Raw genomic sequence first — 16,616 nt, 5'->3', positions numbered from 1 at the left:
TGAGGACATAATTTATTTCAAACTTGAATCAGTAGGCCCCCATGGCATATATTCTTTCTCTCTGTCACACTCTCGCTGATCTCGCTCTCACTGTCTCTCAGGGTGCGTTGGTAAATTCGCTCTGGCTATCTACTCAAATTTCAGAGCACTCTGGTCTTAGTGTGCCAGAGCGCAGAATAATTGATGAATTTACCAACACTCAACACCAGTTGACTATGGACAGTGTCAGTAAACATTGTAATAAAATCATAATTAAATTGTTGCCATCAGCACAGTTACAGTCATCAACCCTCTATATAACATGAAAACAGCCTAACCAGCTCTACTAGGGGGAGTAAAATTGTCAGGTTGAGGTGTTCTCTTATTTATGTCCGGAAGTAGCTAGCAAGCTAGCCAACATTAGCCAGTTAGATTGGGTGCTTGACTGCCATTGTGAGGTCAGAGCACTCGAATCAAACCTACTCCTCGGCCAGAGCGTCCAATGTGCGCTCTGAAAGCTCCAAGTGCGAAAACCAAACGGACTAAAGCCCTGAGCGCACTCTGAGCGCACTCTGGCACTCCAGATTGAATTTACGAACACACCCTTACTGTCTCACTCTGTGTCCCTCTCTCTATATCTCTCTCGTTTTCCCTTTCATTAACTACATTTGACCACATTGATTTCTTCTCTGAGGCATATTTCACATGGCAATCTGACAAGTGGAAAGGAAATGTTGCGGCATTCTTATCTCAATAGGCAAGCCACAAGGAAGACTTGTTGCAGTTGGTCTAAATGTTGTCTTAAACAGAAACCTGCATAGTAACATAGACCCCTTTCCATTACACTACACACTGACGTCACGCGCAGATTATAATCCAAAAGTAGTGTGAAATGCACTTGGAAGCAACATGTACATAGAGGCTTTTTTTTGCTGGCATGCTATAAAAACTCCCCCGTGTTCTGCCACCAACTTGCACGCATCGCGCTCATGAGGCAATGTTTGTAAACACAGAAAGGGGTCTATAGTGTGTTATGTTGTTTTTGGTTTTAAAACATGCAAATATGGGGTACATTGAATTCCAGTGCTTTATGGTCAGACACACGCAATTTATTTATAATATTTTAAAAAAATAGGGGGGGGGGGGGTGTTACCCTGAACCCAAGGTATTTCTTCCATTATCTACCTATTGATCGGATGGGTGGGGGGGCCGAGAATGTCCTGCTAGCCTGTAGGGAATCAAAGAGTGGCTGGGTAGTGGGAAGAAGACATGACTGATGACTAATAAGGCTCTCTGTGCACTTGAGGCCAGATGGCCTCTGGTCATATATATATATATTTTTTAACCACACTATCGAACTATACACACTATCGAACTATACTTGGTAAGTTTCAGCCTCTCCAAGCTCCTTAGCCATAAGACACTGACAGCTAATGCACGGCCTTCATCAGAGCAGTGACAGTGACAGTTGAGACCCTGGTATTTTGACAATGTTTCAGGAATGATGCAAAACAATGTAGTATTCGTTTTTTGATCCCCCAAAATGTATGCGTGCGTGTGTGCTTGCGAGTGTTAAAACCAGGGGTTGGAACCAAAATTATTTTCCAATCATTTTGTTCTGAACAGAACAACTATTTATTTTGTTTCATACCATGGTTCCTACCAGAAAAACAAGGTTCTGAACCAGTTTATATTGTTCCTTTCTGTTTCTTTTTTAACCTGTGAAATCAACCATTTTGAACATTTAGCTCATTTTTTTTTATTATTTTTTTTATTTCACCTTTATTTAACCAGGTAGGCTAGTTGAGAACAAGTTCTCATTTGCAACTGCGACCTGGCCAAGATAAAGCATAGCAGTGTGAGCATACAACAAAGAGTTACACATGGAGTAAACAATTAACAAGTCAATAACACAGTAGAAAACGAAGGGGGGGTCTATATACAATGTGTGCAAAAGGCATGAGGAGGTAGGCAAATAATTACAATTTTGCAGATTAACACTGGAGTGATAAAAGATCAGATGGTCATGTACAGGTAGAGATATTGGTGTGCAGAAGAGCAGAAAAGTAAATAAATAAAAACAGTACGGGGATGAGGTAGGTGAAAAGGGTGGGCTATTTACCAATAGACTATGTACAGCTGCAGCGATCGGTTAGCTGCTCAGATAGCTGATGTTTGAAGTTGGTGAGGGAGATAAAAGTCTCCAACTTCAGCGATTTTTGCAATTCGTTCCAGTCACAGGCAGCAGAGTACTGGAACGAAAGGCGGCCAAATGAGGTGTTGGCTTTAGGGATGATCAGTGAGATACACCTGCTGGAGCGCGTGCTACGGATGGGTGTTGCCATCGTGACCAGTGAGCTGAGATAAGGCGGAGCTTTACCTAGCATAGACTTGTAGATGACCTGGAGCCAGTGGGTCTGGCGACGAATATGTAGCGAGGGCCAGCCGACTAGAGCATACAAGTCGCAGTGGTGGGTAGTATAAGGTGCTTTAGTGACAAAACGGATGGCACTGTGATAGACTGCATCCAGTTTGCTGAGTAGAGTGTTGGAAGCCATTTTGTAGATGACGTCGCCGAAGTCGAGGATCGGTAGGATAGTCAGTTTTACTAGGGTAAGCTTGGCGGCTTGAGTGAAGGAGGCTTTGTTGCGGAATAGAAAGCCGACTCTTGATTTGATTTTCGATTGGAGATGTTTGATATGAGTCTGGAAGGAGAGTTTGCAGTCTAGCCAGACACCTAGGTACTTATAGACGTCCACATATTCTAGGTCGGAACCATCCAGGGTGGTGATGCTAGTCGGGCATGCAGGTGCAGGCAGCGACCGGTTGAAAAGCATGCATTTGGTTTTACTAGCGTTTAAGAGCAGTTGGAGGCCACGGAAGGAGTGTTGTATGGCATTGAAGCTTGTTTGGAGGTTAGATAGCACAGTGTCCAAAGACGGGCCGAAAGTATATAGAATGGTGTCGTCTGCGTAGAGGTGGATCAGGGAATCGCCCGCAGCAAGAGCAACATCATTGATATACACAGAGAAAAGAGTCGGCCCGAGAATTGAACCCTGTGGCACCCCCATAGAGACTGCCAGAGGACCGGACAGCATGCCCTCCGATTTGACACACTGAACTCTGTCTGCAAAGTAATTGGTGAACCAGGCAAGGCAGTCATCCGAAAAACCGAGGCTACTGAGTCTGCCGATAAGAATATGGTGATTGACAGAGTCGAAAGCCTTGGCGAGGTCGATGAAGACGGCTGCACAGTACTGTCTTTTATCGATGGCGGTTATGATGTCGTTTAGTACCTTGAGTGTGGCTGAGGTGCACCCATGACCGGCTCGGAAACCAGATTGCACAGCGGAGAAGGTACGGTGGGATTCGAGATGGTCAGTGACCTGTTTGTTGACTTGGCTTTCGAAGACCTTAGATAGGCAGGGCAGGATGGATATAGGTCTGTAACAGTTTGGGTCCAGGGTGTCTCCCCCTTTGAAGAGGGGGATGACTGCGGCAGCTTTCCAATCCTTGGGGATCTCAGACGAGATGAAAGAGAGGTTGAACAGGCTGGTAATAGGGGTTGCGACAATGGTGGCAGATAGTTTCAGAAATAGAGGGTCCAGATTGTCAAGCCCGGCTGATTTGTACGGGTCCAGGTTTTGCAGCTCTTTCAGAACATCTGCTATCTGGATTTGGGTAAAGGAGAACCTGGAGAGGCTTGGGCGAGGAGCTGCGGGGGGGGCGGAGCTGTTGGCCGAGGTTGAAGTAGCCAGGCGGAAGGCATGGCCAGCCGTTGAGAAATGCTTATTGAAGTTTTCGATAATCATGGATTTATCAGTGGTGACCGTGTTACCTAGCCTCAGTGCAGTGGGCAGCTGGGAGGAGGTGCTCTTGTTCTCCATGGACTTCACAGTGTCCCAGAACTTTTTGGAGTTGGAGCTACAGGATGCAAACTTCTGCCTGAAGAAGCTGGCCTTAGCTTTCCTGACTGACTGCGTGTATTGGTTCCGGACTTCCCTGAACAGTTGCATATCACGGGGACTATTCGATGCTATTGCAGTCCGCCACAGGATGTTTTTGTGCTGGTCGAGGGCAGTCAGGTCTGGGGTGAACCAAGGGCTGTATCTGTTCTTAGTTCTGCATTTTTTGAACGGAGCATGCTTATCTAAAATGGTGAGGAAGTTACTTTTAAAGAATGACCAGGCATCCTCAACTGACGGGATGAGGTCAATGTCCTTCCAGGATACCCGGGCCAGGTCGATTAGAAAGGCCTGCTCACAGAAGTGTTTTAGGGAGCGTTTGACAGTGATGAGGGGTGGTCGTTTGACTGCGGCTCCGTAGCGGATACAGGCAATGAGGCAGTGATCGCTGAGATCCTGGTTGAAGACAGCGGAGGTGTATTTGGAGGGCCAGTTGGTCAGGATGACGTCTATGAGGGTGCCCTTGTTTACAGAGTTAGGGTTGTACCTGGTGGGTTCCTTGATGATTTGTGTGAGATTGAGGGCATCTAGCTTAGATTGTAGGACTGGCGGGGTGTTAAGCATATCCCAGTTTAGGTCACCTAACAGAACAAACTCTGAAGCTAGATGGGGGGCGATCAATTCACAAATGGTGTCCAGGGCACAGCTGGGAGCTGAGGGGGGTCGGTAGCAGGCGGCAACCGTGAGAGACTTATTTCTGGAGAGAGTAATTTTCAAAATTAGTAGTTCGAACTGTTTGGGTATGGACCTGGAAAGTATGACATTACTTTGCAGGCCATCTCTGCAGTAAACTGCAACTCCTCCCCCTTTGGCAGTTCTATCTTGACGGAAGATGTTATAGTTGGGTATGGAAATCTCTGAATTTTTGGTGGCCTTCCTGAGCCAGGATTCAGACACAGCAAGGACATCAGGGTTAGCAGAGTGTGCTAAAGCAGTGAGTAAGACAAACTTAGGGAGGAGGCTTCTGATGTTGACATGCATGAAACCAAGGCTTTTTCGAACACAGAAGTCAACAAATGAGGGTGCCTGGGGACATGCAGGGCCTGGGTTTACCTCCACATCACCCGCGGAACAGAGAAGGAGTAGTATGAGGGTGCGGCTAAAGGCTATCAAAACTGGTCGCCTAGAGCGTTGGGGACAGAGAATAAGAGGAGCAGGTTTCTGGGCATGGTAGAATATATTCAGGGCATAATGCGCAGACAGGGGTATGGTGTGGTGCGGGTACAGCGGAGGTAAGCCCAGGCACTGGGTGATGATGAGAGAGGTTGTATCTCTGGACATGCTGGTAGTAATGGGTGAGGTCACCGCATGTGTGGGAGGTGGGACAAAGGAGTTATCAGGGGTATGAAGAGTGGAACTAGGGGCTCCATTGTGAACTAAAACAATGATAACTAACCTGAACAACAGTATACAAGGCATATTGACATTTGAGAGAGACATACAGCGAGGCATACAGTAATCACAGGTGTTGAATTGGGAAAGCTAGCTAAAAACAGTAGGTGAGACAACAGCTAATCAGCTAGCACAACAACAGCAGGTAAAATGGCGTAGACTAGGCAACGGGGCCAACAGATAAAACAAACAAGCAGAATGGAGTACCGTGATTTATGGACAGTCCAGCGTGCATCAGCTATGTAGCCAAGAGATCAGTGTCCAGGGGGCAGCGGTGGATGGGGAAGGGAAGCTGGACTGGCGAGTGTTATCCAGGTTAAAAAAAACGAACAATGACTAAATAGCTTGTAGCTAGTTAGCTGGTTAGCTTCTGGAGGTTCTTGAGTGTGTTCTAAAAATAAATAAAAAAATAATAGCGATTCCGTATCACATTGGGTGAGGCAGGTTTCCGGAAGGTATAAACAAATTAAAAGACAAAAGAGATAGAAAGTAAATATGGGTCCGGTGGGCGTTTGGGACGCGGCGATTCAGGCGGTTAGCAGGCCTGTGCTAACAAGCTAACAGTTTGTAGGCCCGGGCTAGACAAGGTAGCAGTTAGCGGACCGGAGCTGGACAAGCTAGCAGTTAGCAGGCCGAATTAGCAAGCAGGGAGATAGCGAGGGCTAGAGAGTTAGCCTTTGGGGGACGTCGCGATGGGGTGAGTCTGTTTATTCCTCTTCATGCGGTGACATCGATAGACCGGTCGTGGGCCCGGGTATTGTAGCTCAGGAGTATGCTACGGTGGTAGCGCAGGCCGGGCTAGCTTCAAGCTAAGTGGGTGGAAACGCTAGCCAGGGGTAATCATCCAGGGTTGCAGTTTAGCTAGATAGCTAGTTGTGAAGATCCAGCGTATTTGGAAGCTTAGGTTTAGCAAAATGTTTTTAAAGGGATAGCTATGTAAAAAACGAAAAATATGTAAAAAAACGAAAAATAAACAAAATATAAACAAAATATACAGGGACACGACACGACAGGACGACACGACAGGACGACTTACTGCTACGCCATCTTGGAACACAAAACCACAAAACATTACATGACTTCACCAATCAGTGCGGAGAGAGCAGGCAAGCTAGTTCTTTACATGTGTTGTAGCCTATGGCGCAAGATGCTACTGAATTTGTGTAGGTGGGGAGAGAGCAAGAGAGATATTTTGTGGGTGGGGAGAGAGCGAGAGAGAGAGAGTTGATGGAGGAGGCTTGAAGCGCTGGGCATCTTGATATGACATGCATTATCTAAATTAGGTCCACAGAATTATACCAAGAAGGAGCGGCTTCTATGGAGGAGCTTTGAATGTCATTTGAGCTAGCTAGCTGATACGCTTGCGCTAGCTAGCTAACAGGCTCGTGATTGCAGAGCGGCACCAGAATTAAAAACACATCTTACATTTTGTAGTTAATAAATCCAACGTGAAACGTGATAACTAGGCCTATAGTATCATTAACTAGCATCGAAAATGTAGATCCATTCTTCTCTAGCCAATTACAAATGTCTCTCCCTATCTTCTGAATCAAGCTTGGAATGTCAGTAAAGGAGTCTGTTTAGGATGGGGGAGGATCGCAGGTAACTTAAACATGCACACTCACAGGAAAAGATTTTCAGCTTGCAGGCAGACACTGGAAAACATTTCTGAGTGACAGAGTAGGGCTTTGTTGCGTTTTGTTGTGGGACTAGAAAATAAATGCCTGGAATGTAAAAGAATGATATTAACCGGTTCTCATGATTTTTAAATAACGTTCTGTTCCAGAACATTATGGATTCAGGTTCCATTTCTGTTCCTTGAAAGATGTAGTTATTTTTGGGTTCTGATCCGGTTCCAACCTCTAGTTAAGACTCTCATTGATAATTTGTCCTTATTTTTATAATGGTTAATTGAGTATCCAGATAAAATATCCAAATGTACTTTTGTTTGTGCCTGTCTGTTTTTGCAGCTCAATCTCTTCACCCAGTCCAACCTACGCATTGCAGAGTCCCACAGCATTCTGAACCAACCCACTTGCTATCAGGTAAGCTGACCTCTCCGTCAGTCTAAATATAATGTTTAGCAAAATGTCACATTTAAAGACTGACTGCCCATAAAAAAACAACTTCTGATTTTGAAAATGGCCTATGTGGCATCAATATGAGTCAAACATTTATTCTAGTGTCAAAAATTACTACAAAGTATAAATATGATCATTTTGGTCATAAAGCCAGTCTGGTCATAATCTGAGATTTGGGAGATGATAGGTATGTCACGATGAAGTGTACCATGACAGTTTTCCTTGGGTTGATTTCAATCCTGCCCACAGCAGCCAAGTAATCATTTACATTTTAGCAGACGCTCTTATCCAGAGTGACTTACAGAAGTGAGTGCTTACATTTTCATACTGGTCCCCTGTGGGAATCGAGCTCACAATCCTGGCATTTCAAGCGCCACGCTCTACCGACTGAGCCACGCGGGATATCATCAATTTGGAGTACAGCTGCACGGTACCTGATCATAATGCCCATGGTCAATTTTGTTTGACATTCAATATCCCAATGGGGCTAGTTAGGGACCATCAGTAAATGACCTCAATGTATATGGGACGAATATTTAAGAAATGTCAATAGCTCCAAATTTCAATGACTTAAAAACCTCAAGCCAATTATAAATTGTAGAAATTCATATACAAATATTGAAAGCATTTAATGAGATAACTAAAAGATGTGCAACATGAAAATATTGTCCAATTTACTTTGTGAAATTTATTGACGGTTCCTAACCAGCCCAGAGAGAGGTTATCCAATGTCAAACCAACTTTGCCATTAACCAGCCAGGTTAAGCTAATTTGCGAAAGAAGTTGGCTAGCACTAGCTTGCCTAGGCGACTTTGAGACACAAGACCTGGGCCTGATTTCCCAATAGCGATGGAACCTAGGCTTACCAGTGTGTTAGCGATGCATCTTTCCTACAACGGCCGAAGATGTAACATGCGTTTCACCACGCAGAAAGAATGGTCACTAAGTGTGTCGTTGGAGCATATGTCTATACTGATAGGATCGAAAGAAAGGGATTGCTGCTCTCGGGTCAGCTTTCTCTATTCAAATCTTACCTTAACAATATTTCACAATACACAATACTGATGATCAGCTCCTAGAGAGATATTACCACCTACGGCTGCAAATATTGATTCTGATTATTGTAATGCTTACCCAATTAAAATGCACTAAATCACTGATTTGGTACATCATTGCACGCATGTTAGGCTATACTGTACATCATTAACTATATTGAGAAAAATTACAAACCGTAGCCTAAAAGTAGCAAAATAGAACTCAATTTATTGAACATGAAATGTATTTAAATATGATTGATATAAGCCTTAAGCTTTTATTTTAATGCAGTCATCTCGGTTTTCATTTAAATAATATTTTTATACTCCGCTTGTTTGTATCAATTGCATAGACATCGACAACTTTGTTTTGAAGTCATCGGCAGCCACAGATGTTTAGTGGAGTTCTTCTGTGTATACAGTGATGCGGGAGGGGGAAAAAATCTAACCATGCACTTAGCTGTTCTACAAGTTGTCCGAGGCATGCGTTAGATTACCTGCATTTTCAAGTGCATTGTTAATTATGATGGTTTTGGGAAACAGCTCAGAGTTTTAACGATGCTCATACAAAGGTTCTAACGATGAACTTAGCCTTTAGATGCTTTTGGGAGACCGGGTATTGGTTAGACTGTTTCAAGTTATCTAGAAGGATGAGTGACTGTAACTGTGTACTGTTTTGGCAGAGTGAATGTACAAACACTTGCCACTTGCAAACACACACACAGGAGACTCACAATAAACCACCCCCTCCAAGACAACTCTCGTTTGTCTTCAGTCATGGCTGCTGCATTTGTGAATGACCAAGCTGAAGAACAAGACCAAATCAGGAAGTTTAGCCCCACTTTAACATAACAGCATATAGGCCTACATCTTTCACAATTTTCCTTCCTTGTTACAGCAAATCATGAAGCGACTCATCAAACGCTACGTTCTGAAAGCACAAGTGGACAAAGAAAACGACGAGGTCAATGAAGGTAAAGTTGCATCTTCTCTTTTACTTTGAAGTACTTCATCAGAAATAGTCTTTGAGAATCTTTTGCGGTGTTGTTACACAATGCAGAAAATGAACAATTCTCAGGGGTAGAAAGAGGTCTACAAACTGCAAATTCCACAGGGTTCCCATTGGTGTTTGAAGCTCAAATAAACCGTGCTAACTGCATTGTGTACAGTATATAAAAAAATATATTGAATTATGGAGAGTGCATCAGTTCAACATTGTCATGCAGGGAATATTTCAGTAAATATTTCATATGAGAACCCTTTAACAGAATTCTTCAATACAAACAACATGAACGGACCTCACGTTATTTCTGTTAGGACCTCACATTATGTTACTTCGCAGGTGAACTGAAAGAAATCAAGCAGGACATCTCCAGTTTACGTTACGAACTCCTGGAAGACAAGTCTCAGGCTACAGAGGAGCTGTCCTTGCTTATCCAGAAACTGAGTGACAAACTGAACCTAGGCCCTACTACACGCTTGCCCTACAAGTGACCCACTCCCCCGCCAACCCACAGTTCAAGAGATGCAAGAGGGAAGAGTATATCAAAGCAGCCAACATCCCAGCATTTCCCCACACACTCCACAGTAAACCCACTGGCCAGGTTGTTTTGTAAATGATAATGTGCTATTTTGCATGAAGGTAGTTTAAACAGACAAAAACAGCACAAGGAAATAGCGAAAAGGATTGCCTCACTCTTCTGTTGTAGGGAGAGGCTGCCCTTAGATGTTAAGATTGGGGGAGCGGAAGCTGATCCTAGATCTGTACCTAGAGGAAACTTCACCTGAAAGCCACAATTTTCCATTATGACAAAGATTGTGTTGGTGTTAGAGATTTTTCAGATTAATATTCAATATTGGTGGGGGTTCTAAGCTGACATATGGAATTGTTTTAAGATGGTAATTCTATGGATCATTTAGCTATTTGAATTAGCATTTTTGGACCCCTTTAGGTATCCCCAAAAAATGATTAGATAAAATATTGAATTTGGCCTTTACTACTATAGTCCAGAGAAACACATTGAATAACACATTCAAACAGTCAACAAATAAATCATGAGAAACAAGGTTTTGAAGTGTTTGTTCTATATCTAGGAGATATAAGAAAGCTCAGGGAATATATATTTTTGACACATATTTAACCACTTTTTTGGGTAGGCACAAAACTACCTTCATGCTTCAAGTTTTTTTGTAAAACCGGTACCGGTTACCTTCAGACAAATCCCGTGACACTTGTGGGGGACATAGAGCAAAACGGAGAACATCTTGTTCGTGAGAATCTCCTCTTTCCACACTGGGGTCATATAAGTTCGTAGCCCAAATGGTTGGGGCGCTACAAACAGAAGTTGGCACGTCGACGGTACCAACTTCAGACGAGTCCCCTGACACTCGTTGGGGTCGTAGAGCAAAACGGACACCACCGTTGTGTTCGTGAGAGTCTCCCCTTTCCATAGAGCGATAGGTAATCCACCTACAGACGTTTTCGTGAGATCACCAATTTTCAGGATGTCTCACCGCTCTAGCTCTCAAATAGCTAAGTGCGACATCGGCAGATGAGGTGGATTGAGATGCGTCCAATGCAAAGAAGCAGATACAGTATTTTATGCAACAAATAGTTCTATAGTCTCTGTTAAGACATATACACTTATGGCCAGGGCTATCAAACTCATGCTATGGCCGAGGGTCTGCTGGTTTTTGCTTATGCTTTTCAATTAAGACCGAAACAACCAGGTGAGGGGAGTTCCTTACTAGTCAGTGACCTTAGTTAATTAATCCAGTACAAGGGAGTAGCGAAAACCCGCAGCCCCTCGGCCCTCCATGGAATGTGTTTGACACGTGCCTTAGACAATGGTTGTGTAATACTGGTTTACTCCATTTCTTTCTCTCGTTAGAGATTTTGAACCAAACAGTAGGTTTATCTGACAAGAATTTCCCTCAGAAATAAAAAATAATCAGTCATTGATTAATGTCATTGTAATGTCAACTAGAAATCCATCTAGTTGCAAAGGCACCTTTATTTTCTACATAAACACTGGTCTTGTTGGTCTTATTAGTGCTTTGGCTATTGTGCAGGATTCTAGAAATGGTATGTTTTAGAAGTGTCCAGCCCTGGTCCTGGAGTATAGGGGAATAACATATAACCTGTAACACCTTCATAAGCTCGACATTAAGATTCAGAAATGCCTATTTCAACAGCCACAGGGTGCTCATGTAAATATAAACATATAAATACCATATAAATACAACTGGTATAATGGGCTTGAAACCCACAGCCTTTTGACTGGTAAACTCATTAGTGCACTTAAGGCCTAATTGAACTGCATGGTGGACGATCATTCTATTCATTCTAATTCTATGGATGTAACAGCCATCTGACATTATTGTTACGATATACAGTAGTTGACATTCCATCTTAGATGGGACTTGCTTGAGCATTTCTCTCAGGTCAAATGTTACAAATTGTATATATAACATGCCTCTTGGAGTATATTCTATGCTATAACACATATTTATATGTGGGTCTCCTTATTCCATTTAAAATTCCTTGTACTGCAAATGTCAAATACAACATACAAGGCTATGTCGAATACATTGGCACCTTATTGATCGAGGTCCTTGTGTGGGTCAACCTATTTTCTCTGTGTAGAGTAGCCCTGGTGTAAAATTGTGGATAGAAAGTGGATATTGCCTCTCCGGGGCCAGGGTTGGTTAAGCATTTATTGGTATGGTAAATATCTTTAGATTTCCTTAATAACCTATGCAGGATATTTCATTCCCTTTGTCCGATAACCATTTTGTAATTATACTAGGGAACAGAAACATGCATTTGAAACCATATTGTATTTGATAGAAATCCTTTCCTTAGGATGTTCTTAGACACTGTAAAGAATGTTTTTTCTAACTCAATAACTGTAGCATTTCAGTTACAGTGGGGCAAAAAAGTATTTAGTCAGCCACCAATTGTGCAAGTTCTCCCACTTAAAAAGGAGAGAGGCCTGTAATTTGCATCATAGGTACACTTCAACTATGACAGACAAAATGAGAAAAGAAAATCCAGAAAATCACATTGTATGATTTTTAATGAATTTGTTTGCAAATTATGGTGGAAAATAAGTATTTGGTCACCAACAAACAAGAAAGATTTCTGGCTCTCACAGACCTGTAACTTCTTCTTTAAGACGCTCCTCTGTCCTCCACTCATTACCTGTATTAATGGCACCTGTTTGAACTTGTTATCAGTATAAAAGACACCTGTCCACAACCTCAAACAGTCACACTCCAAACTACACTATGGCCAAGACCAAAGAGTTGTCAAAGGACACCAGAAACAAAATTGTAGACCTGCACCAGGCTGGGAAGACTGAATCTGCAATAGGTAAGCAGCTTGGTTTGAAGAAATCAACTGTGGGAGCAATTATTAGGAAATGGAAGACATACAAGACCACTGATAATCTCCCTCGATCTGGGGCTCCACGCAAGATCTCACCCCGTGGGGTCAAAATGATCACAAGAACGGTGAGCAAAAATCCCAGAACCACACGGGGGGACCTAGTGAATGACCTGCAGAGAGTTGGGACCAAAGTAACAAAGCCTACCATCAGTAACACACTACGCTGCCAGGGACTCAAATCCTGCAGTGCCAGACGTGTCCCCCTGCTTAAGCCAGTACATGTCCAGGCCCGTCTGAAGTTTGCTAGAGAGCATTTGGATGATCCAGAAGAAGATTGGGAGAATGTCATATGGTCAGATGAAACCAAAATATAACTTTTTGGTAAAAACTCAACTCGTCATGTTTGGAGGACAAAGAATGCTGAGTTGCATCCAAAGAACACCATACCTACTGTGAAGCATTGGGGTGGAAACATCATGCTTTGGGGCTGTTTTTCTGCAAAGGGACCAGGACACCGGATCCATGTAAAGGAAAGAATGAATGGGGCCATGTATTGTGAGATTGAGTGAAAACCTCCTTCCATCAGCAAGGGCATTGAAGATGAAACGTGGCTGGGTCTTTCAGCATGACAATGATCCCAAAAACACCGCCCGGGCAGCGAAGGAGTGGCTTCGTAAGAAGCATTTCAAGGTCCTGGAGTGGCCTAGCCAGTCTCCAGATCTAAACCCCATAGAAAATCTTTGGAGGGAGTTGAAAGTCTGTGTTGCCCAGCAACAGCCCCAAAACATCACTGCTCTAGAGGAGATCTGCATGGAGGAATGGGCCAAAATACCAGCAACAGTGTGTGAAAACCTTGTGAGGACTTACAGAAAACGTTTGACCTCTGTCATTGCCAACAAAGGGTATATAACAAAGTATTGAGATAAACTTTTGTTATTGACCAAACCAACTTATTTTCCACCATAATTTGCAAATAAATTCATAAAAAATCCTACAATGTGATTTTCTGGATTTTTTTTCTCTCATTTTGTCTCTCATAGTTGAAGTGTACCTATGATGAAAATTACAGGCCTCATCTTTTTAAGTGGGAGAACTAGCACAATTGGTGGCTGACTAAATACTTTTTTGCCCCATTGTATAGTGTTCTCTTTTCAATCTAGTTTTGAGGACAACAGAAATAGTTGAAAACAAATATTTGTATGCATACAGTTGAAGTCGGAAGTTTACACACAAAATAAATTTAAACTCAGTTTTTCACAATTCCTGACCATTTCATTTAGGGTTACCACTTTATTTTAAGAATGGAAAATGTCAGAATAACAGTAGAGTGATTTATTTCAGCTTTTATTTCTTTCATCACATTCCCAGTGAGTCAGAAGTTTACATACACTCAATTAGTATTTGGTAGCATTGCCTTTAAATTGTTTAACTTGGGTCAAATGTTTCAGTTAGCCTTCCACAAGCTTCCCACAATAAGTTGGGTGAATTTTGGCCCATTCCTCCTGGCAGAGCTGCTGTAACTGAGTCAGGTTTGTAGGCCTCCTTGCTCGCACATGCTTTTTCAGTTCTGCACACACATTGTCGAAGGAATTGAGGTCAGGGCTTTGTGATGGCCACTCCTATACCTTGACTTTGTGGTCCTGAAGGCATTTTGCCACAACTTTGGAAGTATGCTTGGGGTCATTGTCCATTTGGAAGACCCATTTGCGACCAAGCTTTAACTTCCTGACTGATGTCTTGAGATGTTGCTTCAATATATCCACATCATTTTCCTACCTTATGATGCCATCTATTTTGTGAAGTGCACCAGTCCCTCCTGCAGCAAAGCACCCCCACAACATGATGCTGCCACCCCCGTGCTTCACGGTTGGGATGGTGTTCTTCGGCATGCTAGCATGGTCATTATAACCGACTTGCCAAAACTATAATTTGTTAACAAGAAATTTGTGGAGTGGTTGAAAAACGAGTTTTAATGTCTCCAACCTAAGTGTATGTAAACGTTCGACTTCAACTGTATATGAAAATCCATAGCTGCTGTGTTATAAAGAAGGCTTTAGATAAGCAATGGAAAACCTCATACAATATATCTCATATATATACAGTATGTAATATTTAAATGTGCAATATTATCAAAGAGTGATTTCTTGTAGGCCTCTCCACTAGTTTTGGATAGATGCACCAACTATTTTGTGGAGAAAAGCTGGCATCATTATTTTTTTGGTTGCAGTAGGGTATTTTTTTTTTTACATTTAACTTATGCATTTTCATATATCCATATGTATGACTTTATTTTGATGGTTATAATTACATAATTGTACAATAAGATGATCTAGAAATGATATGGTGATGCATATTTTTAACCTGTTTTCTAGATAAAATTCCTTTGGAAAAAAGCAGAGTTGGAATGATTTTGTTGTTTGTTTTGTCATAAGTAAATGTAATTCAAAGGTATTAGGTATATTTGGAACCAGGCAAAGCATTACGTAAACAAACACTATGTAAAATGGCAACCTTTGGAGTTAAAATACACTCTCCTCTTTTAGCACAAACAAAAAGGAGATGAGAAAACAAACATTGTTTAATACAAATCCAACATATTTAATGTTTTATTAGATTTTTTACAATCCTGTTTAGTCATGGGTAAATGTAATACTAAGATATTAGGTAGCAAAGCCCTTATCAAGTATAAACCTGGTAGTACGGTTTCTGTACAGCACTTTGAGATATCAGCTGATGTACGAAGGGCTATATAAATAAATTTGATTTGATTTGATTAGTAGAGTGTCACGATGAGGGGAACGTTCAAGATGTTCCATAGCACACAGTGGGATCCTTGCAAATAGTCTTTCCAAGCTAGAGGGCAGTGGTGCGCTATAGGAGGTTGGGATTTAGGTCCCAAATCAATCAATTGCAGATAAAACATACTACACTGAGGGTTCACTCAGACTTTATATGCTGTATTTTCAGGATAGTTGTTGTTTCTCGTCAATAACCAATAACAATGTCTGCAAGGGAAGAAGAGGAAGAAGTGGAATTGTTTCAGGCGTTTTAATGTGGTTAAAGTAGCTACCCAGTGAAAATCACATTTTTAAAAGTTCATATTCTTTTAACTTATATCCAAATTATGTTGACTCACCCTATACTAATTTTTGTGGCCAAAGCATACATAGGAGAAAACGAACCCCACCTCAAACTAAAAAATGCTTGCTATTTCCTCATAGAACATGCCATATTCATGAGGAGGATGGGCTGGCCAATCAGCGGTCTAGAGGAGGATGAGCTGGCCAATCAGTGGTCTACATGCGTTCATATTTTTAATGACCAGTATATGCCCAAACCATTCTGTTGTTGGGATACACCCACACCATTCCAACACAGAAAAGCTATTGTAATTATAGGTCATATTTATTAGAAATCTGTAAACACTGGGCAGGTACTTTAACATGTCCAATACAGCATAAATATTCTGAATGAACCCACAATGTGGTTCTTTTATCATCAGATACCTGTACATACACTGAATAAAAATATTAACACAACATGCAAAAATGTCAAAGATTTGAATGAGTTACAGTTCATATAAGGAAATCAGTCAATTTAAATAAATAAATGTAGCCATAATCTATTGATTTCACATGACTGGGAATACAGATATGCATCTGTTGGTCACAAATACCTTAGGGTGTGGATCAGAAATCCAGTCAATATCTGGTGTGACCATCATTTGCCTCATGCAGCACAACATATATCCTTTGCATAGAGTTGATCAGGCTGT

General features: G+C 42.0%; 1 protein-coding gene across 1 annotated transcript in view; it reads left to right on the top strand.

Annotated features, from left to right (window-relative positions):
• LOC109906034 (short transient receptor potential channel 3-like) overlaps positions 1–10,370 on the top strand; it is a 79,596-nt gene extending 69,226 nt beyond the window's left edge. Inside the window, exons 10-12 of the mRNA XM_020503679.2 lie at positions 7,307–7,381; positions 9,350–9,425; positions 9,794–10,370. Coding sequence (XP_020359268.1) covers positions 7,307–7,381; positions 9,350–9,425; positions 9,794–9,945 — 303 coding nt within the window. The 3' untranslated portion in view covers positions 9,946–10,370. The remainder of the gene's footprint in view (positions 1–7,306; positions 7,382–9,349; positions 9,426–9,793) is intronic.
• The last annotated feature ends 6,246 nt before the right edge of the window (positions 10,371–16,616 follow it).

The sequence above is a fragment of the Oncorhynchus kisutch genome, linkage group LG15 (assembly GCF_002021735.2).
Source record: "Oncorhynchus kisutch isolate 150728-3 linkage group LG15, Okis_V2, whole genome shotgun sequence".
Taxonomy (NCBI): domain Eukaryota; kingdom Metazoa; phylum Chordata; class Actinopteri; order Salmoniformes; family Salmonidae; genus Oncorhynchus; species Oncorhynchus kisutch.
Note: the sequence above shows the minus strand (reverse complement) of the source record. Positions and strands in the feature narration are given on the sequence as shown.